Source organism: Coturnix japonica, chromosome 21 (assembly GCF_001577835.2).
Source record: "Coturnix japonica isolate 7356 chromosome 21, Coturnix japonica 2.1, whole genome shotgun sequence".
NCBI lineage: Eukaryota > Metazoa > Chordata > Aves > Galliformes > Phasianidae > Coturnix > Coturnix japonica.
In genome coordinates this window covers 880,346-906,542 of record NC_029536.1, presented here as the reverse complement: position 1 = coordinate 906,542, position 26,197 = coordinate 880,346, and the positions used below count along the sequence as shown (strand labels likewise).

Genomic DNA, 26,197 nt, shown 5'->3' with positions numbered 1-26,197 from the left:
AAAGGGGTTGCTTGGGTACGTATTGAAAGCATCTCCCTTGGTGATGGTGGGCAGTTGGGTCGTCTTCAGCACCAAGTGCTGAGCCGGGTGCTGTCGGTGCATCTCTTGGATGCCATCCTGGGGCTCCGTGGCCAAGCACAGGAGGTAAGGCTGCTTCTCTGAGCTATGAGTTGGTGTGTGTGTGTGTGTTTGAGGCTATGGTTGTTCTCAGCACTTGTAGGTTGCCATGAATGCAACCCCTTATCTCATAACATACTTTTATTTTCCTTCCCCAAAAATGACTGTTTCTAATTCTCTGCTTTATTCTTTGGAGTCGGTAATAAAAGTTAATCGGGCGTAAAACAAAAGTGAGTGGTAAAGTTTTACAATTGCTGGTGCTGTGCTCAGCACTGTGCCCGGCGTGGGCACAGTCTGATGGATGGCTCTTCATCTGGTCTGTGCCTGTTGTAAGGGTACGTAGAACCACTGAGAGTGTCAGCTCCTTGTACACCTATCACTTGTACACCTACCCCAGAGCTCTCCCCAAGCAAATCCACTCTGCTTGCTCCTCTGAGGCTCTCCCTGGCCCAGGTGGGGTTTCTCAGTGCTGTGTTTGTGCCATTGCATGAGGACTCATGCGAGAGGTTTTGACCTTACAGAAGGGAATTAGATGTGATTCCTATGATTCTTGCCTTACTACTTGTGATGGCAGCATGGATGCCAAGGGAGCAGAGAGGATATAGCACAATCCAAACCAATGCAGCCTTTAGAAAATAGAGGAGGATTCTTTTCCAGGGTCAAAAGATGGGTGGCACAGCCCCCCCCAAATCCCTGGCTGCAGGGTGGGTTCTGCCCCCACCCTGACTTTCCCTTATTGCAGCTCACATCCATGCACTGCAGCCCTGTGCCTCTTTAGCAGCTCTTTATTGATCCTGTCTGCCCTCTGAGGAGGACGGCGTGTATGAAATGCCATTTATTCCTCGTGTATCTGTGCTAGGGCAGCGTGTTTCCATAACCGTGTTATTAGTTTTGTCCAGCCTACAGGAAAAAGTGATACTGTAGCTGGCATCCCAGCGTTAGGTCATATTAAAACCATCTGTAACAAATCTTTATTTGCAGTTACTTTCGAGTTCGGGTTTCAGCTTCTACTCCACCTGTCATCAGTGTTTATCCTCATAAACTTTCACAGCTTCTTTTATTCTGGTCCTTTATTATTTATTTATTTGGGTTTTGTTTTTTTTCTTCCCCCTTCTGAGAGACCTTTTCAGGATTTTTTGGCAACCACGCACTGACTTTGCTTCCCAAAATGGCTCTCTCTTGGCTTTAGAAGAGTCATAGCTGTAATCCATCTACAGCATTTTTAGGTGTATTTTGTAGTGCCATTTCCAAGATTGATTGTGATTTCTACACAGGCTTTGGCAGAGGAAAACAGGGCAGTCGGGGCTGTTGTCTGAGGGCTGTCCCAGCGGTGGTGGGGTTTGCTGGGAGGTGTTGTGCCCCATTGGGATGGCTGTGCCATGGGGTTGCAATGGGGCTGTGTTTGGAGCTGTTTAGGTAAGAGCATGGCTGGTTGGGTTCGTTAGGTGAGAGTGTGGCTGGTTGGCTAATGGAAGGCATGGCAAGTCAATTAAGCAGGCAGCACGTGCTGTAGAGTGCTTCCATGTTAGCACTCATCAAGATTTCACCCCCTTGAGCTTTGGGGCATTGGGCCCATGTGCTGAAAGAGGAAGGTTTTAAAACCTTGTGTGGTTGTGGTTTTTTTCCTCCTAATTGATGATATTTTGATCAACACACTGCAGAACCCAACTACTTCATAGTGTCATAGAATAACCCAAGTGAGAAAGAGCCCATCATCATGGATGGTTGGCCTGGCAGTGCCTCATCCTCAGCCAAGAGGAAATGCATGTGTTGGACTTGCTGTAGAAGAGAAGGGAGCAGAAAACCCAGCTGGTACAGAGATGGGGCATTGCCAATGCTGCTGCTGTGCTTTGTAGCCAACACAGGGAAGAGGCATCTGGGACATCGGAGCCGTGCTCTGCAGCATCTCCTGCCACCTCTGCATTGCGTTGGCTTTCTTTTGGCTCACTTGTGAGTGCACCCCGGTGTGTCCGAGGCTGTAATTGCTGCTGTCTTTGGCTGGGGATTTGTTTCCTTGCTTAATGGTTCCGTTTGGGGAGCAGAGGGAACTGGCTGCTGCTGCAGAGCGGGTAGGAACGAGCTGCGCCTTCAGCACGCGGCCGAGCGCATTGTGGATGTTGTTAATCCCTTTGACCTTGTGGCGGGGAAGGAGGGAAGTGAAGACATGGTGACAAACACCAGCCCTTTAATGCCAGGTTTGTTACCGCTCCGAGTGCCCTAAGGGTTAATGTAACAGTTTTAAGTCCTTCAATCACACCCACCCCCACCTACAGAACACTTCCAAATAATCCCTTTATAATAGACCCTTTTCCACAGATTGTATCTAACCCGTGCATTAATGGGGCCCGTCGGTGTCAAGCATTTCAACAAACATGGCCAGCAGGCTGCTGGGAGCCCCTCTTCCCCTCTCCCTGGTAATGATCTTTGCCCCTCTGACTTCGCTCCCCTGCTGCAGGGACAAAATTAAACTGCGGATGGCAAAATAGTTATTTGCTGCCCGGGCAATTACATACTTCCAAGCTCTCCATCGAGGAAGGCCAGATGGACTTTATGGAAACCAGACCCGGGCCGCAGTTTTAATTATCATAGTCCTGTCAGAAATGAGTGAAATTCTGAATGACCGCATGAAACGAACCCAAAGCCTTACACATGGATTTTTTCCTCAATAAAACTTTATGGCTTCTTAAAGAAACAGCATTCATATATTTTACGAGGCCTAATCATTCACTAATGCCTATATTAGTGCACCTGTGGCACTCGGCCCCGGCTCTGTTCTTGGTGTGTTATTGCAGCCCCATGTTGGGGCACAGCTCACACTCTGGGCTGCTGGGCTCCTGCTCGTTAGCCAGCAGTCATAATAAGGCATAGAGATTTATGGACATTTATCTGCTGAAAATGTTGTTTCATCATGTGGATAAAGCTTAGAAATGAAATGGCCCTCCCCAGTGCAGGCATGATCAGAATTCATCACAGGGCAGAGCTGCTGGAAGGGTTTGGATGTGTTGCATTCCCATGCTAATGCATGGGGGAAAGGACAAATGCATCACTGCCGGAGTCATTGCTGCAGATGGGCAGCAGGGTGCAAAGCATGCGTCCCCTGCAGCTCCTCCAAAACCATTAATAGCCCCAATTAATGTGTTACGTGGCTTATGGACGTTCAGCTTTAATTTGGTCGGATTGAATTTGTGTTCATCCTTAGAGAACTGGAGGGGCTGCCAGATACAGACAGGGGTCATTTCTGCCTTGGAAATACTGCTCTATTAGGTTTTTTTTAAGGCTGCTTTGTTTGCAGAGCCCTTTAAGCAGGAGCTGCTGTTCCTGCTTTCAGCCCGCTGCGTGGCTCCAAAAGGAAGCCCCCATATCCTTCCATTCTTTCTCTCAGTGCCAACCCGGTTCACAAGCTCATCTAATTCACACCTTCTAAAGAACACGAGAGATGTGTGTGATCTAAAAGGGCTCCGGGGGCTGTTTGCTTGTGCAGAGTGGCACCCCGGGGGGGTTCCTGTGCTGGGGGAGCGCGGTGCAGCTGTGGGGTTTGGGGTTTGTGGTGGGGGAGATTGGCTCCATTCTTTCTCTTTTAATATCTTTGCTCAGAGTGCGTAAGGTCACGGCTTAAGCAGCAGGAACGCACACTTTTTAGCCTGTAAATTCAGGGCATTTAGAACTAAGATGTGAATGGGAATGCACTCCCAGATGGAGATCGTTTGGCTGCTTGGTTGCTGTTAGATGCAACAAGGTGAAACGTGAGGAGGGCTGGTGATGGTGGTGATGTCGCTGCTGCCGGTAAATGTTGGCCTCTGTGGGTTTGGTTTGTGGCCAACCTAAAGCAAGCTGTGCTGTGCAGGAGCTCCCCGTGGGCGGCCCGAGCTGGGGGAGCTGAGAGCTGGATGGGAGGTGGGGTAGCTCCAGTGCTGGGTGATAGGGGCAGCTCTACCCTTGTTTCTTGTGCTGGGGCAGATCCCCAAACCTATTCATTACATGGAGAAAACCACACTGTTGCAAGAACCTCAGCTGTCTGAGCTGGTTGGGTACCCGGGTAATTGATGTTACATTTGCTCCAAGTGTTGGTAATGGTCAGCACCTTCCAAGGGCTGCAGGCACATGTGGAGCTGGTGGGAGGGATGGCAGAGCCCTGGGGTGATGCTCCATGGGGCTCTGCTCACTCCCTGTCCTTCCATGGCTGACACAAAGCTGCACAAGGAGGGCACCTTGTGATGGGTGTTAGCACTGGGAACGGGCATGGGAAGGCTCTGCTACTTCTTTGGCCAGCGCATAAAATGTGGCAAATGGTTTTGGCACCCATTGCCTTCCATAAATCACCCGGAAGAGGCCGACGTGTTCGTGGTGTTCCACAGCTCCAAAACGTTGTTAAAAGAAAGTTGGAGTAACAAGCAGTGATTTAAGGCGAGCAGCAGGAACCAGCACAGGAGGGGAGCACTGAGGGCACCTTGGGCATGGCTGCCCCAGAGGAGCAGACATCCTATAGGTGTCTGTCACTTCCAAAAAGCACTTCTTGATTTGTTTTAATTAGGTCCAGGCTCCTCTTCATTTCCCGTCTATTCTTTTCTATGAAGCTCTGAGAACATCATTAATTAATTGGTTCATAAAAACAAGGCGAAACGGAGCGTAATAATAGAGCAATGCGCCGTACTGAGCTCTTTCTGCGGGGAGGAAAACTTCAAAGTCGCTGTGTGTATATATTACAAAGGACTGGAAATCCCTTCCTTGACTTGTGTGTACAATATCTGAGGCAGCCCCGAGCTTTGACTCCAGCATCATTTCTTTATGGTTTACTGTTGAATCGACGTGCTATGAATGACGTTACCAGCGAAAAAGGAGCTTTTGTTGAACCATCAATGTTTGCCGTCGTCTCAAAAGCCTTCTCTTGCTTTAATGGTTCACCTGGAGGTTCCCTGCATGGGATCAGGCTTTCCTTCCCCCATGCCCTCATTGCTGGGGACCCAACCAAGCTACATCCGTGCCTATGGGTGCTGGCAGAGCCCAGTGCTGGCCCTGCACCCCCTGCTTTGTATGCCACAGTTCTCATTAACTCTCTGTCACATCACTGGGAAGCCGGGTTAATTGCAGGCAGAGTGCTGGATTTATGAGCTCATCTGGGCTCTGTGTCCACACATTGGCAGAGGTGTTTCCTTGGATGAAATCTATTGCAAGAATGGACTTTCTGTTTCAGTTCCTTCTGCCAGTCATACACGGCAGCCACCTCCTCCCCCCCCTTTCTTTAATAGCAACACAACAAAGCTCTTCACGGCAACAGTTTATTGCTCTCCATCAGCTCGTGGGTCATTAAAGCAAAAAAAAAGGGGGAAAAAAGATAAATAAATTAATTTTAAAAAGGGAAAAAAAAAAAGAATCTCCCTCGAACTCCTGCCAAACAAAATGCGAGCGTCAGCCAAACTGTCAAAGGCAGATCCTGCGACGATGGGATGAGAAGGTTTATTACACTTCCAGCTTCTGGGGAGGGATGTTACAGCCCCGGGATGTTGGAGCACTGATGGCAGAGCTGAGGGTGCTCCGTTTCTTTGCACACATTGGGAAGCCATTAAGTGAACTGACGACAGATCCCTCAGCATCTCAGCCCTGCAGCACCACTCTGCATGGGCCAGCTCTGGTGTTGTGCCCATTAAAAGGTGGAAGAAACGACCCGACGGAGAGCCCACAAATTAGAGAAGCAGGAAACCTCAAATGATGTGCAAAACAAATCCAAGAGAATTTTTTCCATCACTTTTGCTCCAGAATTCAGCCTTTCTGATCTTAATACAAGTCTTGGTGAGATCAATGAGCCCTTTGGGTTCCAACCCCCCCAGTGCTGTGTGGCTGGAAGCAAATGAGGCTGCAGAGCTCTGGGGCACAGAGGTGGGTCTGACCCACAGCCATAGCTCTGGGTCCGAGTCCAGTATTTGTGGCCATATCCTCTGCAGCAGAGGGAGGGGATGAGCTGAGTTTGGTGATGAAGGGAAGAAATCAATGAGAAACCCACAGTGTGGTGTTGGTGGGGTGGGATGGAGTGGGACAGTGGTGAGGGGATGGGAGGGGATGGAAGCAGCCCTGCAGTGATGGACATTACTGGGAACGCTGCTTAACAACTGCCTGCAGTAATCCATGCACTCCCTTGCCCTGTTCTTGCTGTTCTCAAAGGTCTGGGATTAAAAACAAGGGACATACAGCACGTGCAGAGTGCCATCCAGGGACACTGCTGGGCCCTGTGGTTTGTGAGGCTGCTCTATTTGTGGAGCACAGCGAGGGTGTGTGAAAAACAGGGCCTGAAGTTCTCAGGGTTCACACAGACTCAGTTTGTTTCTCGTTTTGTTGTGTGAGATTTCACACCCCCACTTTGGGTGCTAAAGCTCCGGCAGCGCCGCAGGGTTTCGGGTGATTTGGGGCTCTCAGGACCTTCTGAAACAGAGCTGTGAGCCACGTGTGGGGGCTGGAAAGCAGTGGTGAGCATCAGCTGAGATGTGGGGGTTTGCCAGTGCTACCTAAAGCATCTGCAGTTCCAGATGGGAACCCATTGCTTCCATTGGAGCTGCTGCCCCTTTCTGCCCAGGTGTGGCTCATCTGGGGTCAGTAAGGAGCCATAACCTCAATAAGAGCCCACAGTGTCAGTCAGACTCCATGTCCCTGGAGGACACTGCCTTGTGTTGGGCCTTTCATTGTGGGTACAGCTGATGGGCTGTGCATGCCGTGGCCGTGCTTACTGCTGGGCTCAGCTCTGGGTTGTGTTTGGTGGCCCTTCTCAATGACCTGGCACTTGTTCACATGAGAAAGTTCCTCTTTTCCCTTCCTTATCCTTTGCTTTTGCTTGAGGTTCACAAGCTCAGGAATCATCTCGTTCTAAGTCCCAATGTCTTTATTAATTTTACATACCACCCAGCTTTCTCTACTCAGTGTCTTATGGGGCAATTTCACCTTGCAAATAATTCTTCTTTCTTCCTCCTGTGTCTGTCATTCCATAACCAATGACCTCTGCTTTGCTTCCCACAGATTGCTGACGACCTGGGCAATGAGAAATTCTGCATCGATGCCAACCAGAGCGGAGCTGGGACCTGGCTGAAGTACATCCGTGCAGCCTGCTCCTGTGCTGAGCAGAACCTCGCCGTGTGCCACATCAACGACCAGGTAACACTGCCTTGCTGCACTCCTTAACACTCATACTCCATGCACACAGCAGCACGGAGCAGCTGCAGCACCCACCCATGCAGCAGTAATGCTACAGTGCCTATAGCAAAGCTCTCTGCAGCCCCATCCAAGGCTGTGGTGGGGAAGGTTGTGAGAAGTGTTAACACCTGCTGTGACACAGGTGGTGCTCATTAAGCACGTGGGAGCTGCTGGTGGTGTTTCAGTGCCTTCAGAAGCACAGAAAGGTGATGCTGGGAGCTGCTGGTGGTGGGTAGATGCGATGCCAGGCTGTGAGCTCAGGTTGGGTTTGGGTGACAGAGAGGTGGGATGGGGGGTCTGCAGGGAGAACAGAGACCTGGTGGGTACAGGGGGGAAATGGTGGAGCAGGTGTGGGGGGTGTGGATGGACTGAATGGTTTTGATGTTGGTCCCACAGCTGTGGTGACCTTTGTTCTCTGTGCAGATAATGGGGGTATTCCAGGAATTAAAGGGCCATTCTTTGTAAAGCTGTTTGAAACTCAAATCCAGAAGTGGAGTCGGGACAGCGATCCAAGCTGGGAGTTTCACAAACCTCGGGCTGTCAGTAGGTCACGTATCAGCTCTCACTTGAGACCCAACGCAGTCATGCTGTGACTCCAGCCAGCAAAAAGGAGGCAGGTTTGGATGCAGGGCTGGAAATACAAAAGCACGAGCAGCCTGCAGCTGATGGGGATGCTGTGGTGGATCCTAAGGAAGGCAGCTTGTGGAAAATGGGGGCAGCTCAGGTATGAGCAGCTGCTTTGGTTTGTGTTAGGGATGCTTAAAAAAGGCCTGACAGGTGGGGAAATGCAGCAGCTTAAAGTGATTTAGACCATCGGTAGCACAATTGCAAGGTGAAGTTAATGATTATAACGAGATGTTTGATGAAATTAATGTGACTCCAGCAGAATTCAGCCTTTCTTTAACAATTAATGAGGGCTGGACTCTATCTCTTAAAAAACTGCTGTAGAAATGTGGTTGTATCCACTGAGCAACTTTGTTCTCAGGACAGAAAGGGCTGAGGGGTTAAAGGGGCTGCACAGCGGTGATGGAAACCATTTAGTGCTGTCGTGCTGAAGGATTCTTCCCTTGCAAAGCTCGTGAATGGACCATGCGGACCTTTCAGCTCGTGGTTTGTGTTTTGGGGCTCTGCTGTGTGCAGGGAAGGGCTGAGTTTGGGGCCGGGGCGCTTTGGGAAGCACTTTATGTGCCTCCTGATGCTGTCGGTTGCCGCTGTACCTTCCCCGTGGCCTTTCGGGCTGGTTCGCGTTCCTCCTCCCGCACTCCAAGATCCGCAGCAAAGCACAGGGCTCCCTTTGGGGCGGACATCGCACCCGGGAGGGCTCGGGGCGCTGCGGGGCTGTGCGGGCGGAGCGTGCCCCCTGGTGGGACCGGACGGGACGGGACGCGATGGGACGGACGGACGGATGGACGGACGGACGGACGGGGCGGCCGCAGTCGGAGGTTCGGCTGTGGTTCGGGCTCGGGGCAGCGGTGAGAGGTTGGGAGGTACCAGGGAGTCCCGGAGCAGCGCTGGAGGAATGGCACGGCTATAGCTGAGAGCTGGTAGGGATGTGATCAGGGAACGTAGGAGCCGGGGCAGTGCGGGCAGTGAACCTGCGGGAAGTAACTGAACTCAGTCCGGAGTAACAGAGCTGGGCTGGCTCAATGCAAAGGGAGCATTGAACGGCGCAGTGCCTGCGGGCTGTGATGGTTTGGGGTCTTTATTCTCCGTAGGCACAGAGTGAGCTGCAGCTGGGAGCTGCTCGGGGTGAATTCTGGTTGATATCCCAGAAAAGAATGTTGTGAGTTGCTGTTGGGAGGAGTGCAAAGAGATCCTTGCAGTTAATGCTTCGTGCCTGCTGGGTTCTTGCAGTGTTCTGTGGCAGAGAGGGGGGTGATGGACTCTGAGAGTTTGAGGGCACACAGAGCCCTGGGATGCACGGGGCCACGGCACAAACTCCCACCTCCTATTGCTGTGCTTGTTGGCTTCCTTCCTCATTGAAACCATTCCTCACAGCTCACACAGGCACTGAGATGGGGTACAGAGCTGGGAGGGGTCCGAGCTCTGTCTGTGTGCTCTGAAAACAGATCCCACCTCTGGTGGGGATGGGATGCTCGATGGGCTGGTTTGTGTGCTGGTCCTTGGGTTCCAGGTGGGAACAACCCACCAAAGAAAAGGGTGTGAGGGTGGTGCTGTGTGATCACGAGGCCTGTTTGGGCTTAGAGAAGCAGAGACTTAAGTGCTTCAGTTCCATCAGGTTAATCATCCCTTTGCTGTAACGAATACACGGAGCACAGAGGAGGTAGGAGAAACAATGGGAAGATTTTTGTGTAATTTGAATGAGAGAGGCTGTTACTGTAAATACTACTTTGTGGTCCAAACTGCGTGAAACTTGACGTGCACAGAGTAAAATAAAGGCAGGAGAAAAAGCTCTTAGTAGCAATTATGCAAATCAAGTGACAGCCTCCCCTGTTAGCTGGAATAATTTGAGTTATTGGTTAAAAATGTAAAGCGCACATCTTTGCATATTTAACGTGTCTCTCAATTTCTGTTTCTGCTTCGCAGATCTATTATAAGGTTATTAAGGAAATCGAGCCGGGAGAAGAGCTCTTGGTGTGTGCCAAGGAAGGCAGCTATTCCCTGGGGAACATGGCACCCAGCATGGAAGGTAAGGCCGTGTGCTGCACCCTCAGCACTGTGTGATGTGAGAGCCTCCATCTGTGCCCAGCTGGCCTTGAACCTTCAGCAGCTGCTCATTTTCACTCCTTGGTGATGCAAGTAGTTGTGTTGGGCTGGGTTGGGTGGGGGGCAACCTGGCCCAGTGTTGGGGTCCCCTCCCACCCAGGGCATCCCATGGCTCTCAGTCTCTCTGACAGCAGGGTGCAGGGCTGGGGTTGCTCACTGTTCCCCAGGTGCCCAACTCACCAACTCAGCACACTGAGCACTGCTCGCTTCCTCGTGTGTTTTCCTCTGCGTGAGCTGCTGCTCATTTCTGGAGCTCAATAACCACGCTGGCCGTGGAAAGGCCCTTTGTGCTGCCCATGTTGTGTGTTTCCTGGTAAGGCAGGGTCTCTGCTGAGCTCTTAGCTGGAACTGTTGCTCTGTAGAATGAATGGCAGAATGTGAGTCCTTTCACCTGGCCATCCCACAGCCCTTTTATTTTCCTTTGCCTGTGTGTGGTTTGGATTCAGCTTGGTAATGCAGCACACACAAGTAGTGCACAACAGCCCTTATGGTGCACGCAGGGCTCTCCAAGCAGCAGCCGCTCCCTCACCAGGAGTTCAGCTTTGGAATTACTGTCTTAGTTTCTCCCCCCCATACAAAGAAGGGAATCCCTTTCTTGGGATGGACATGGAGGTGGATGATTCCTGCATCCCTTTCTGCTGCTTCAGACATTGAAAAGCAAACTCGGCACCATTTTGCATTTGTTTCCAACGGGCTTTTGTGTGGCCGTGCAAAAAGTGCTCCTTGTTTTCCATCCTTGCCATTCTGTACCGTTCATCTGTGTCTTCCTGTGCTTTTTTTTTGCCACCTAATTGCTTTCGAATTATAACAGGCCGCCGTTAAATATTTGACTTCTCAATACTGGTGACTTTGGGTAATGCTCCCTTCCTGCTGCCTGCACCCCCCATTTCGCCTCGGAATTAACAAGAAAGAAAATGCAAAATTGTTCCACGCGAAGATAATTATCATAAAAATCTTTTATCCAAACCCCAGCCAAACACAGCAGACCCCTTATCACTGCAGGAATTTTGAGTAGGGCACTTGAACTCCTTTGAGATTCAAGTCTGGTAGATTAGCATGTAGATGCCACATAATTGTGTTCCCCTTGGTTTCTCTGAAAGCTATTAGGCACTGATTTATTTTTTCAGTTGCATTCCTGCTTTGTCCTGAGTGTTACTGATGGAACTTTAGATAGACACGTATAACCATAGATTTGACAAACAAGACAGAGAGAGCAGGCAGCAATTTGTTGTTACTGGATTTCTTTTCATCCTCCGTAAGGCACTGAGGCAGGAGCTGCTGTTGAAGGGCATTTGTGTATTCGTGGTGCTCAGGGGAAGAGAAAGAACCCGAATGAGAACTTGTTCAGGGGAGCATCTGTGGGTTGAGCTGTGAGGAGGGGGGTGCTGTGTTTGCTGAGCGAGCTGCCCCACATCAACCATTGCTGCCCCATATCCTGCCCCACTCCGTGCCCCATGGCCAGGCCAGCTTCCAGTCCCCAACCACGTGCAGGTGGAGTCTGAAACGCTGCCATTTAACTTCCTGTGCTCTGTGCTGTAGGTGAGGTGAAGCACAATAACAAAACATAACGTGATACTTCAATTCCTTTTTATTATTTTTTTTTTATTTTCCTTTGTTGTGTTTTTTTTCTCCTCCATGAAAAGCAGTTTGCATTATTTTAATGGTAGGTTACACACAGCCTCTCACTGGTGCTAGGTGGGTCCTTACAGCCTAATTTCCAGGTTTCCTTCCACAGGGACTTAAAACACACAAGTTGTATGTTAATACTGTTTTATAAACTGCATGTAAGGAGCAGAACGGGGCTGATGCTTGGCACTGGGGAAACGCTGATGCCCACACAGAGCACTCCAGCTGCCAGAATGAGCTGAAATGAGGGCAGGATAGGGGTGTTTCCTGCTCTTAGCAATCCTTGCTTTAGTTCAAAATGCATCCTCCTGCCCAGCATCCCATCACCCCTCCATCCCAGCCTGGTCATGGAGCAGCCCCACCTCTCAGTGAGTTCATTTCCACTCATCCCCCCCTCCAAGCAGCGTGGCTGACCACGGGCTTTCCTCTATGAAAGTGAAGCTCTGAGAATAAGAGCCCAGCGTGGTGCTGAGGAGGTGGGCAGCCCCAGCGTGGGTGGAGCTGCTGAGCCCCTGTGCTGTCCCCACTCTGTGCTGGAGAATGTACAGCTCTGCGCCGGTTGTTTGACTTGGCACCGTGGTCAGGATGCTGCCTTGTAAACTTAATAATAGCTGCCCTCTTTTTAATTTGTTTGACCTTGACTACAATAATTTATTACGTGCATTAGAACTTGCTGTGTTTTTCTTTGCCTTTGGGGGTGGGGGGGTGGGGGGGGAATAGTGCACAGCACAACAGCGATGACTTGGGCTCCCTTTCCTTTCCCTCTGCAGTGCTTTGCTTCCCAACCCTGCTGCCCACAGAGGACACAGAGGGCACCGGCCCTGAGCTGGGCATGCCAGGCTCCTTCCTTTCCTTTCCTGGTGGCCCCTTTGGAGGAAGAACTGGTTTGTTCTTTCCCCCGTGTGCTGCCCTGCCTGTGCTGGGCTTTCCTTGAGCAGCTTAAAGCGAAACCCTTCCTCTGTCACTTGCAGATCTCCTGTTTGGTGGTTTGAATAATGACCTCACAGAGCACTACGTTTTCTTTCCGAGCACAACATTGGGTTAAATAAGAGTACTGGAATGTCCTGACCCACAATCAGAGTGACCTGTGTGTCTGTTCCAGAGGAGCACACGTTCCGCTGTGAGGACTGCGATGAGCTCTTCCAGTCCAAGCTGGACCTGCGGCGGCACAAGAAGTACGCGTGCAGCGCGGTCAGCTCGCTCTATGAGACACTGAATGATGAGATCAAGCAGGAGGGTCTCGGCGATGGGCAGGTCTTTGAGTGCAAGGACTGCGAGAGGATGTTCCCCAACAAGTACAGGTATGGGGCTCTGGATCTCGTGCTGATCTGGTGTGGGGAATGGGGGCCTGGGTGGGCGCTTGGTGGCTCAGGATGCAGCAGGAGTGCACCTTGCCTTCCTCCTGCCCACCCTGATTGGGCTCAGCAGAGCGTTTTGATGCCATGAGCTATTGGAGAGCTTTCAGTCTCCCCAGGTTCCCATAGGTTGCAATGTGCCAGAGCCCTGCCTGCTCTCTCAGCTCCCCATGACCTTCTTGGGGTTGGCATGAGGACGATGTGGTGGCCTGGTCAGCAGCTCTGTGACAGCTGCTCCCCTCTGACGTCCTTCTGAGGGCACAGTGCTGTGACGTGCTGCCTCTGTTTGCAGCACAGGTTTTATCTGACGTAATCCTTGGCCCTTTGAGATCAATGGGTATAAAGAGGCTTTGTCGTACTAAGAACTCTGACGTGGTCATGAGCTCCTCCTTAATCTTGCAGGAGGGATCTACGGTTCTTTTCCCAACACATCCTTTTTTTGTTGTTTTTAATTGTTCATAGAAATATTTCTTGTTTTTATAGTGGAACTGTGGGACAGAAAAAGAGCAAAATAAGTTATCTGGATATTCTCCATCTATTTTTAATGCAGATCAAATCAAGAGTGCCACTGGGGAGCTGAAACTGAGCATTTAGCAGCTGACTAAATAAATAAATGTTTGGCTAATCCCAGTAGGTACTTGCCTCTAAACAGCATATTAGTTTGTCCATATTTGCTCTAAATAAACTCATAAATCACAACAAACGGGAACCTACTTTTATATACGTGCAGGCAAAGCATGCGTTTCTTTGTGCACGTAAAGGATTTGGTGGTGTAAAGAGCAGCATTTGTTTAGCAAGATGAATATTGCTTCTTCAGAACGAGCAGGTTGTCAGGTGATGAGGGCTGGGCCCAGGAGTGTTTTGTATCAGAACTAGTTTTGGGGCTGGGCAGGTGCTGGCTGCTTGTTGTGGTCCAGCAGTGATTGTAGAACAGCCTTCTGCACAGCTGCCCTTCTTTGAGTGCTGTGGATGCCTACAGGCTTGAAGGCAATGTAGTCAATCCAGGAGCCAGCAGCTGTGTGGTGCAGAGGGGAGGGTAAGGAGCCATGCATTTCTTGGTGCAGCCATCCCAGCCATAGCCCATGTCCAGCAGCCACCTTGCTTTGCCATCATCCTCCTGCTTGGAGGGGAGGCTGCCAGTTGGCAGGAGCTGAGATCGCCGGCCTCGGTAATAAAAGATGTCTGACATTTAGAAGCGAAATGTGTTTGCACCTCATCGTGTTTCTTTCCAACGTTAAATTGTTCTGTTCTGGGAAGCTGTGGGCTTTGTGCCCATGTGGATGGCAAGGCGATACGCACGGCCGCTGCTGAGGCTATCTTGTCTTTCCCTATGGGGATGCTGAAGGAATCCTGCTCACAAAGTGCTCCTTTTTCCTTTCGGGACCCCTTGGGTTCAGCCCTGGTTTTATCTTCCCTTGTAAAAAAAAAAAAAAAGTCACCGAACCCAGCAGCTTTTTGAGGCAGTGAGGGCATTTTCCATCTGTGAAATGAATACCAGGACCGTGTGTATGGCTGCAGCTCTCAGTGCCCCCATTCTGCCAGAGCATAAAGGTTTCTCCTTTGTCACTGTGGGTCGCTGCTCCATCTGGAGCACTGCATGGGGCAGGCTGGGCTCTGCAGGTCCCCCCCAACACATGGCTGTGTCTCTCCTTCCAAGCCTGGAGCAGCACATGCTGTCCCACAGCGAGGAGCGGGAGTACAAGTGCGACCAGTGCCCCAAGGCCTTCAACTGGAAATCCAACCTGATCCGCCACCAGATGTCTCACGACAGCGGGAAGCGCTTTGAGTGTGAAAACTGCGTCAAGGTGCGGAGCTTCTGCTGGGAGGGGTTGGGTTGGGGGAGCATCCCATCCCATGGGTCCAAGCTCAGCATGGCCCCCAGCAGCCTCTTTTTCTGCTCCTCCCCGCTTGGTTTCCACCCCCTGAAGGTGTTTTCTCTTCCAGGTATTTACTGACCCCAGCAACCTCCAGCGGCACATCCGCTCCCAGCACGTTGGAGCCCGAGCCCACGCCTGTCCGGACTGCGGCAAAACCTTTGCCACCTCGTCTGGCCTCAAACAGCACAAGCACATTCACAGCACTGTCAAACCTTTCATATGTAAGTTGTCATGGCCATCACTGAGCCCAGGCTCCTGCTGTAATTGCACGTATCCTGCAGGGCCCCCCAGTCCTCCCTGTCCCTCTGTCAGCAGCCGCTGTAATTTTATAGGTCAGAGCACGAGATGAACTTATTTCATTATATATATATGGTTTTTTTTTGCATGCTCCCTGTTTTTTCAGTAAACATTCATGGCAGTTTTTGACTGTCTTTGACAAGTTAAAAGCTGAGTCTCTCAGCAGTCCCAGCGATGCCATTTTCTCATCTCTTTTCTTTCACTCTCTCCTTTTTTTCCTCCCTCCTCCCCCCATAATCATTTTGACTGCTTGTGTTGGTGACATAAGTGAACACCTGGCACAGCTTGCCCGGAGTGTTTCCTTGGGCCCCTCCAACCCAATTTTGGGGTAGAATCAGAGATGAGTTTTGAAGAGTTTTCTTTTGTCCTGCTTTACTTACTGTGTGTTTCATCCACATAGTGCTTGGAAACCAAGTAAACAGCAGATTAACCATCCTTTGTGCTCACTGCAGAGGGGTATTTTTGAAGAAGGGTTTTCCCTCGAGGGCCATTTGTCTCCTTCCTTGTCGTTTTGGGGCTGTGTATGTTTCTAACTGACACAGCACCTATGGGGTCTTGATGACTGTGTGGGTTGTGTCACAACAAAGCCGTGGATACTTTAGGGACTGCTTCCCAACACTCCTCAAGAAGTGCCATTAAAGCACAGAGCGGGGTCTGGGTTTGATCCCAGGCTTTGATGTTATGGCAGGGAAGCCACTGAACCCATTTCTGCCTTTTTCCCTGTTGGTATAATGGGAACAGTATGCAGGGGTATCCTGGGAGGCTCGTTTCATTAGCGTGCTCTGAGATAATCAGGTGGGTGTCAGCGGAGGAAGAAAAAACGCCCTTATTGCTCATTTTGATGCAATCTTTCATTTGATGACGGGCACATGAAAGAGATAATTTGAATCTCGTCGTATTGCTGCAGCGAGATGAATGATTTCTCCTCATAATCTCCTCACTCTCACCTCATAAGAATTAGGGAGTTGTCAGTCCAAATCAGCGTGTAAAGCAACTGAGGCCAGCTCTGCCTGGTTCAGATGTACCCGATGGAGCCACATGCGTTAATATGGAACCCATTAGCAAATAGAGGGGAGCTGTAAGGCAGGCTTCCCTGGAAAGACTCTTTTTTTTCTTGTTCTTGGGGTGTTTTTTGTTGGGCTCCCTCCCTTACTATTGTGTATGTCTTAAAAGAAGTACTTTATTTATATGTATATGTATGTATATATATACACACGCACATCAGGAGGCTGGGCATGGTGATAATCCACTGAATTTGGGAATGTTCGCTTCAATGGGAACAGCCAATTTGTTCAATTTTAGTAACCTCTGCCTTGAACTTCAACAGAAAAGGCTTCCTCTGATGTTTTCAGAGCTGCCATTCACTTGCCTTGAGATGCTCAAATACCAATGAGGATCCTAGAAATCAGAAAACAAATAGAGGGGAAGTCTGTCTTCCATGTACCTCTCAGTAACAGTGGGAGGAAGGAAGGAAGTAGCACTCGGTCATGGATCTGAGGGGTGAACATGGGCAGGATTAGGGTGCAGGTCCTTGCCTGCCTGCCTGCACAAGGCACCTTCCCTCTCTTTATCTCAGCTTCCATGTTTACAAGTTGGTGATAACAGCGGTGTGTTGATTCACTCAGAAGTGGGGTTTATTCCTGTGTTGAAAGAGGCGTTAGACAACAAAAAAGTTACGGTGTTTGGATATATAGAAAAGTTTTGGTGGGATTTCTTTTATTCCTCCTTTGTGCTCTTCCTTCCACACCAGCAAAGTCTGTAGGTGAAAGCGGTTGTAAAAGAAAAAAGGAACACGTTTTGAAAGCTCTGTATTTACAGATCATTAAGGAGAACGGTGAGGTGGTGTTAGCTTAGCACTGCCAGCCGTGCTGATTCAACAAACACAGCATCAACCCCTCCGTGCAGAGCTCTGGCTGGCAAGGCATTTATGGAACATCCCTACGGAGTGGTTACTTAATGGTATTAGAGAAAGCCCTTAACTCGCTCCATCCCATTTCCCGTTAATTTCATATTGCTTTTGTTGTTGGTTTCTGTTGATGCTTTAGGTGAGGTCTGTCACAAATCCTACACGCAGTTCTCCAACCTCTGCCGTCACAAGCGGATGCACGCGGACTGTCGCACCCAGATCAAGTGCAAGGACTGCGGGCAGATGTTCAGCACTACCTCCTCTCTCAACAAGCACCGGCGCTTCTGCGAGGGCAAGAACCATTACAACCCCGGGGGCATTTTTACCCCAGGCCTCCCCTTAACGCCCACCTCCATGATGGACAAATCCAAGCCCTCTCCCAACCTCAACCACGCCAGCTTGGGATTTAATGATTATTTTCCATCCCGTCCCCACCCTGGGGGTCTTCCGTTCTCACCCGCCCCCCCAGCATTCCCTGCCCTCACTCCAGGGTTCCCAGGGATTTTCCCACCATCTCTATACCCCCGACCCCCCTTGTTACCACCCACACAGCTCCTCAAAAGTCCCCTCAATCACACCCAAGACGCAAAGCTTCCCAGCCCCCTCGGGAACCCTGCACTGCCCCTGATCTCTGCGGTGAGCAACAGCAACCAGGCCGCAACGGCAGAGGAGAAATGCGAAAGCAGCCTGGAGAACTCCTACCTGGAGAAGCTAAAAGCCAGGAATAGTGACATGTCGGATGGCAGCGACTTTGAGGACGTCAACACAACCACGGGCACAGACCTGGATACCACCACTGGCACCGGCTCTGACCTGGACAGTGACGCAGAGAGTGACAGGGACAAAACAAAAGATAAGAGCAAACAGATGGAGAGCAAGCCAGACTTTGTCAGCAGCTCTGTGTCGGCGAGCTCCACCAACAACACAAGCGAGATCCCTCTCTTCTATTCTCAGCATTCCTTCTTTCCTCCCCCAGAAGAGCACCTGCTGCCCACCACGGGAGCAGCTAATGACTCTATTAAGGCTATCGCCTCCATCGCAGAGAAGTATTTTGGGCCTGGCTTTATGGGGATGCAGGAGAAAAAGATGGGTTCGCTCCCGTATCATTCCATGTTTCCATTTCAGTTCCTCCCCAATTTCCCCCATTCACTCTACCCTTTCACGGAGCGAACCCTCAATCACAACTTGCTGGTCAAGGCAGAACCAAAGTCACCCAGGGACCTCCACAAAGTGGGCAGCACCAGCTCGGAGTCGCCCTTCGATCTCACCACGAAGCCAAAAGAGATAAAGCCAATCCTGCCGCCGCCGAAGGTCCTGCCAGCCCCGTCAGAGGGGAGGAACAGCCACTGGATCTGAGCATCGGCAACCGCATCCGAGCCAGTCAGAATGGAGGGAGAGAGCCACGGAAGAACCACATCTATGGGGAAAGGAAACTGATGGCAAGTGAAGTCTTACCCAAGATTTCCCAGTCTCAGCTGCCTCAGCAACCATCCCTGCATTACGCGAAGCCATCACCCTTTTTTATGGATCCCATCTACAGGTATTAACATACCCTGCCTTAATTGTTTCCTCTAATGAGCTGATTTTCTAGCTGGCATCATCACTCAGGGCGGATCTGGATGTGGGTTGGTCAGGAAGAGCAGCACGCATCTGGTAGGGTCGATGTGTCCATACAGCCTGACAGTGCCTGTCTGTCCTTCATCACAGCACGCTGGGTTTTCTGAATCGAAAGGGCTGAGTAATTGAAAGGAGTGCTCGTAATCAATATGTATAAAGAACACATCCTTATTTTGATAAAGAAGAAACTTGACCTATTTAAGGACTCTCCCACGAGCCAACGCTAAGATGGCACTTCTGCTGGGGAAATTCCAGAGGTTTGATTTGATAAGAATGCAGAGTTCAGATGCCTCAGAGCCTGGGCTCTCATGGCTTGGGAATGAGTCAGGAGCCCTGGGAGTCTGCAAATGCAGCTCTCCCACTCACTTCTTTGATGGCCCTTTGTGAACCACTTCACCTTTTTTCTTTTTCCCTCTCCACCTCCCTTTTTCTTTATAATTCCTTCTTCAGTTCATAGGAGCTGCTGTTGCAGACTCAGCCTTTTGAAATGTTTGTAAGGCTGGAGTAGCAAGTGCTGTGTAAATACATAGTAGAGTGTTATCTCGACTCTCCCAGAGGCATGTATTGCTCTTAAAAGATGTGCAGGGCTTTCTAGTTTCACTTTGCATGGAGAGTTTTGGGGGGAGGTGTGATGTGTTGTGCTGCTCCAAAGGCAAGTTGTGCATGGAGAGGGAAGTAGGTGAAGTTCCTTTCGAGGAGGTGTGACTTCAGAAGGTGTAAAGGAGGTGGTTGTGTCTGTTTCTAAAGGGGAATGACTGTGAGCTTTTGAAGGTGAGCATAGCTGTGAGCCTGCAGCACTGCCATCACAGCCCAGAGATGCAGTTGTCACCCAGCAAATACCATTTGCTGGTGTTTAGAAAGGAGGCAGCCCAACCCAGCTTTGTTTAGACATTAACCTGGCTGTTATTTAATTCTCTCTTAGGGCACATGAACTGCTTCATAGCCGCAGGTTTGACCCAATGGACTCCTTGTCTGATTGGGCTGCACAGAGCCCAGTGGCTTCTGGCAGGGATGGGTTGTGCTGCAGTCATGGTTTCATAGCTGGAAAGGCTCAGCGTCACTGCAGGGCTGTGGTGTCAGCACCAGGATGGGTTGTTGGAGCCTTCAAAGGAGCGGCTCATGGCGAGGTGGAACAGCACCTATGTCACTGCCTCGCTGCTGCTGGATGGCTGATAACTGTGGGAAAAAATGATGTCAATGCATAGCGGGGCCAAGGAGCTGTCAGCTGAGATGAGGATTAGTGAGCCCTCAGTGCCTGCTGCTGGGAGAGCAGCTCTTACTGTGCCAGCTCTTGTGGCTGATGCTGTCACAACCTACAGGCTGCCCATCAGTGATGGGAAGGGCTGCATCACAACCTGGGGTGTGTAACGTGGGCATCTCCGGGGGAAGGAAGGCAGAAGGGCTGATGTACGTAGTGTGTTATTCATTGATGCAGGAAAAAACGTAGATACATGGGGGTAAGGAGGCAAAAACTGGGAGTTGGAGTAGGGTTGTGCCACCTCTGGGCGGGCTCAGTTGGAATGTTAAAACAACACGGGCTGCAAAGGCAGCTGCCAATTAAAACAGCAGCCCAGGGAAAAGCGTAAAGGCCCAGAAGACAGATGGAAGGGAAGGACGGGGGCACCGCGCTGCATTCCATGGGACGCGTACGGTTTTAGTAAGACGTTAAAATAGAAAGTCTGTGGCAGGGCTGCCTGTGAATCAGACTCCTGATGTCACGAGCCAAGCGGCCGAGCATCCAAGTCCCAGCTCGAAAAAATAGGGAAATATTTGGTTTCTAAACTTCTCTTTATCAGACTCTCTCACATCATTTGGCTCCTTCCATTTTTCTCCCCAAGGCCGCTTAAATCCTTGACATTTTCTCCTGGTGATATAATTTAATGCGGCCAGACAGCCTGAAATGGGGGCAGTTTTTAGCTCGGCCTCGTTAAGGTAACATTCTCAGGCACTGGGCTGAGACGATCGGCTTAACCCCATGGCATGGTGTGGCCAGTGGGTCGTGAGCACCCTTTGCTTATGTCAGGCAGAAAGTTGCTTGCATTGCTGCAGCTCTGAGCGCTCCGACTCACGTTCCTTCCAAAGCACAGCAATTATGGGTGCCCTGTAAACCCAGCTCTGCTCTTTTCCTTCTACCAAAGGAAGAATAAATGCAGATTAAATACAGTTGACTAAATAGAACTCTGCATGACTCTTCTTTTAAACTCTTTGGTAATTTGAGCCATGCATCAATCAGCTGAAATGTGGCAAAGTGGTTTGCTCTCATTCACACTGGACTAACGTGGGTAGATGTAATGGGGATGGACTCCGTTCCAGGGACTCAGAGCTGTGGTTGTTGGGGTTACTTCCATGCAACGTTCCCCATAAAGGTGTGTCTATAGGAGAACAGCCTCAGGGTGTAGTTTAATGTTCAGCTGTTCCTTTGCTGCTGCACCCTGGAAGGTACGTAACCCTCTGTGTTGTTGTCCAGCAGGGTGGAGAAGCGGAAGGTGACAGACCCTGTGGGTGCCCTAAAGGAGAAGTACCTGCGACCCTCCCCGCTGCTGTTCCACCCCCAGGTAAAGGTGACAACTCAGTACTGGTCGAATGCCAGAGCTTTGCTATGGAGAGGTTCACAGAGGTCGCTTGCATCAGATTCTTCTCACCATTGGGTCCAACTGGAAACTCCAGTATTTTCCAGCAGTCACTTTAAATGCTCCCCAAAATGGAGCTACTCTTTGTGCTTGTGATTCCCTGTTTGAGAATGGCACTGCCCAATGTGCTGTGTCCCCAGCCATCCCTGCCTCCCTGCTGGGGGCCCATTCCTGTCCTCTTCGTTGCATTCACATGCATTGTTCTTGTCTGGTGGCGTTTCCCACCTTAGGTTAATAACTTGCAGGTTTGTGAAAGCTGGATCCTGGTTGCTTTCACAGCTAAACTTAGTTCCTTCATTGTTTTGCATCAGCCTCTGAGTTTGGTTAATAACTTCCCCTGATTTTTCCTTCATACGGGCTGGATAATGGTGACAGGCTGGCCAGGAACATCCTGTGTTTGTGTGAGTTAGAATGGTGGGGATATCTGCCTGTAAAGAATCTGATAGCAGGGAGGAGCGAGTGCAGCAAGGAACCCAACGAGACGATGAGAAACGTGGGGGCCCTGGGCAGCAGCCGGCATTGGGTGGAAGGCTGTTAACATTGTTCCTGAAATCCTGACCACGTCCTCTTCCCATGGCAATGAAAAGATGTGGAAGGTCTGGTTATCTCTGATGGCTTATCAGGCAGAGTAGCCTAAAATTTACAATCGCTCGAACCCGAAACTTCCTGATAAGTCACTTGTAATGAAGGAGGCTGCTGTGTAATGATCACTTGGTCTCCAGAGTAGCTGTTCCCATGCTACAAACCAGTCTGATATCGCAAGGGCTGAAGGTGGATGAAGGCAGCTCCTTGGTTCAAGAATATGTGAGATTTTTTTACTTGCCAGCTCTTCATCCAGTGTTATCCTGGGCATGGTCCTTAGCATTGTCATTTGAATAGCTCTTACTTCTGTCGTCTTCATTAGAACCAACTTTCACATAGCAATTGGGTTGTGCTTCTCCCATTCAGACCCATGCCTGCTGTCAGTCCTTCCTGTTGTGCATCTCCCAGAGGGTCCTCGCTGTGATGCCAGCCAAAAGCCAGGCTAAAGCATCACGTTTGCTTCCTTACGTTGAATTCCAGGCAACTTTTCACTCCTCTCCCAGTCATAGACAGTCATTGCTGTGCTGTGAGTTATTCACGCATTGTCTATTTTAAATGAAACTCTGGACAGCGTAAATAAACGATGTAACTTTTTGATAACTTAATGGAGAACCTTCTCTCACCTGTTACGTTTCTTTTCTTCTCCCCCATCCTTTTTTTTTTATTATAACCAGGCAGTTGTTCCCTAAATAGCAAAGTGCCTTTACCACTGGAGGGGCTATGGCCGGTGTTTAGAATTTAAAAGAAGCCCAGGGCTATCAAGCCAGCAAACATCTCTGACTAAGTGCCTAAAGAACAGGGCACAACAAAAGATATCTCCAGGTACTCCAGCAAAGGGCTGAGTGGCATAGCTCTGAAAGATCCGGATAGCATTTTAACGTGATGGTTTTGTTACATGACTGGCAGCTGGGGCAGAGCTTTTGCTGTAAATGATCAAGTAACCTTTTCAAGTGGCTGGCGCTAAGTATTACTTACTATTTATCATGGGCTGGGAGCCTCCAACTAAGGGGCTGCGGATCTATTATCGAGAAATGGGTTTTACTACTCCTCTTTTTTACAGCTTATGAATGGTTGTCAGCCTTCCACAATGTATTCTTTGGTGATTAAGACAACTTTTTTTTCTTCTTATAGTCATACATTTTAAACAATATCTTGGCTCTCTCCCTCCCTCCCCCCCCCACCTCAAGCCCAGTTTAATAAAGTGTAAACGTGCAAAAGGTCAGCCCTTCCTGTACAATAGAGCATCTACTTTTGATATATGGCTTCCTACTGCCTTCCGCTGCTCGCCGTCTCCCTGCTCTCTGTCTGCCTCCATTCAGGCTCCCACTGCCCCCATTGCTCCCGTCCCACTGATGTCATCCGCAGTAAGGAGGCAGCTTTATTGCTGCCTTGTTTGTTTTATCCCTGTTTTCAGCGTGGTATCTCAAAAGTGCTCTCAAGAGTGCATAAAACTGAGCGCTGGAGACGTCAGTGCAGTCCTCCGAGCTGCTGCTCTCTCTTGGATTTAGGTTTCCTGTTTTGCTTTAGTGAAAGTAAAAGTGGGTTTGGGTTGGCTTTTTTCTTTTTCTTTCTTTTTTTCTTTTATTTAAGGCAGGACTTTTGTGCACAATCTTTGCTTTCCAGCTCTCTTCTCTCCATTTTTTTCCCATCTCTCTGGGTTTCTCCCTGTTTCTGCTGTTCACACCTAGTGTTTCTTTGGCTGCTGCTGGGTCCCAGAACCCAAAGCTGTAGGGGAGCAGCAGCTTTTTCTTTGGGGCCACCCCACCAGCCCTGTGTGCCTGTTGCTCCCACCCAAACTTGGAATCATAGAATACAGCCATGGTCTGCACTTCCAGGTGCAGACTGCAGTCTTCCCATTGCCGTAACTCACCCAACCGCTGCTCGCTTTTATTTTAGCTTGGCTGGACTCTCCTTTCCCTTCAGGAAGCTCAGCCACCTCCCACTCCTCCTTCCATCACCTTTACAGGCTCCTCAACCTTTCTGACATGTAATTAAAACGTCTTAGCCAGGCCAACTCTGCATGGCCCTGCTCCATCCTCAGCCTGAGCTTTGCTGCAGGGCCCCTCTGCCTCCTGCCCAGCTCCCCTCCTTCCCCAATCTCTCTGACACAAGGCCCTTCTACTTGCAGATGTCAGCCATAGAAACGATGACGGAGAAACTGGAGAGCTTTGCGGCCATGAAGGCGGACTCTGGCAGCTCCCTGCAGCCCCTTCCTCACCACCCCTTCAACTTCCGATCGCCGCCACCTACACTGTCCGACCCCATATTGAGGAAGGGCAAGGAGCGTTACACCTGCAGGTAAGGGAGCACAGCAACCCCATGTGGGCATCCCCAGCACCCATATGGGGCTGGGAGGGAAAACAGGGTGAGGGGGGGAATGGAATTAGAATGGAGCACGCCGATGACGAACAGGCTCTGAAATAGCTTGTTTTTGTCTGGTGGAAAATGGGCATCTTCTGTTTGCTTTGTGATCTTGAATAACCTCGAGTGCAGATCTGGAGATTCTCAAGCAAACGGGGCCCTTCCAACGCCAAGTCTTTGGTGTGTGGTAGCCAATGCCATGGTTTGCAATGGAAAAGCAGCACAGTCTCAGCTATGTAAAGCAAAGCAGTTCTAAAACCAGCAAGCACTGCGCAGCTCTTTGCACAGACACTTCTATCCCCAGCTGTGCTCCTGGACCAATTGCAGCTAAACCTGTGTGTGCCAGAGCACAGCTGTGAGGAGATAGGAATCCATGCAAGCTCACACAGCTTTACCTGCAAGTAGGTTCTTGTGATGGCTCTTCCTGCATCCCTCATAGGGATGCTGAGTGGTCACAGACTTTGCACCTGCAGCATTATGCTTTGCCTCGAAAGCTCTGTGCCCAGGTTTCAGCTGGGTGGTTAGAAGGAGGTTTAATACTACAGGAGGGACTCAGCTTCCATTTAGACACACGGCAGCCCATTACCATGTGGATTTTCATTATTGATTAACGCTCACGTTGACCATCCATCTTAAGGACATCCAAACGTCTCCAAAATTAAGAAACCCAACTCATATTTCCTTCTGCAACGGGCTGTCCGGACACAGAACACAGCTTTTCCTCCCGAGTGTTTTATTTCCCAATTAACATCTTTATTTATGCTTCCCTTCCTTTTCGGTTTGCTATGAGTCAGATTTACTATGGAACGTGGCTCCTTATTTTATTTTCTACTGCTGCGTTTCCTTATTCTAAGCAGACTGTCAGACTCACAGCTGTATATCCTGGTAACAGCAATGCGAGGCTGCAGCGTTTATCTGGAGGCGAGTTCAATGAATTCTGAGGATAATCAAGTAGATTCTCTATGAGCGACCAACAGGGAGGAGAGGAGACGTCTATTAAAACCTCAGCTGATTGGCAATGCAGATGGGCAGTGCTGGATCTCACATCAGAGGTGGCAGTGGCTGGTGCTGTTCATGCATTGACTTTGCTTTTGCTCTCATAGGTACTGTGGGAAGATCTTCCCCCGCTCAGCCAACCTGACGAGGCATCTGCGGACACACACCGGAGAGCAGCCCTACAGGTGATGTTACCCCCGTAATCCCCTTCCCCCACACACCCCTCATTCACCACTCTATGTTGGTGGGGTTTTTTTTCCCCTTTCTGTAGAGCTGTGCCAATGTAATACTGCGGTCCCATAGCGTTACATACCGTGATTCATCAGACTGTATATTGTGCGTACCAGCCAAAAATAATCCAGCTTGGCAGCCTGGAGATAGGCACTTAGCTTATATTTAGATGTATGCTGGCAAAGGAGTGCTCTGATTTCCAGTGTTGTTTCACACTCACGTTAACCATTTGTCTCAAGGACAGCTGAAGGTGCTGAATGTCTCTGCAAACCAGGCTGGTTTGAAGGGCTTGCCAGGAAAGGAACTTGCTGGATTCCTTTCTTCTTTCCCTAATGCGTGTTGGAGATGCCTGGAGTTGTGGGTCAAAACAAAAAGGCACTGAGCTCCCCCAAAAGGGAGGGAGTCCTGTTCACCTCAGTCTTTCAGATTTCAATGGGGCTCACAAGGAAATGGGTGTCTGGAGCAACAACAACTGAAGCAGTTTCAGTTTGGGTAGCAATGCTGTGGAATTTCCACACACAGTCCTGAGTTCACAACAAAGCCGATGTTGTGGTTATTACAGACAGAAAAACAACCAAATCTATGAGTAGCAAAGGGCCACCTGCTCCAATGCGAGGCATTTCCATGCCTGGTTTTACTGGAGAAGTTGCTTTCTTCCACTCTGCAACCCAAGGTGCATTCAGAGCCCTTTTGTTTTCC

General features: G+C 50.0%; 1 protein-coding gene across 1 annotated transcript in view; it reads left to right on the top strand.

Moving 5' to 3' along the window:
• The window catches only part of PRDM16 (PR/SET domain 16), a 176,100-nt gene that overhangs the window by 140,392 nt on the left and 9,511 nt on the right, over positions 1-26,197 (top strand). Inside the window, 10 exon segments of the mRNA XM_015882499.2 lie at positions 7,120-7,254; positions 9,841-9,943; positions 12,749-12,947; positions 14,659-14,806; positions 14,946-15,099; positions 17,221-18,387; positions 18,390-18,621; positions 21,166-21,253; positions 24,039-24,208; positions 25,375-25,452. Of these exon segments, the coding sequence (XP_015737985.1) occupies positions 7,120-7,254; positions 9,841-9,943; positions 12,749-12,947; positions 14,659-14,806; positions 14,946-15,099; positions 17,221-18,387; positions 18,390-18,621; positions 21,166-21,253; positions 24,039-24,208; positions 25,375-25,452 (2,474 nt within the window).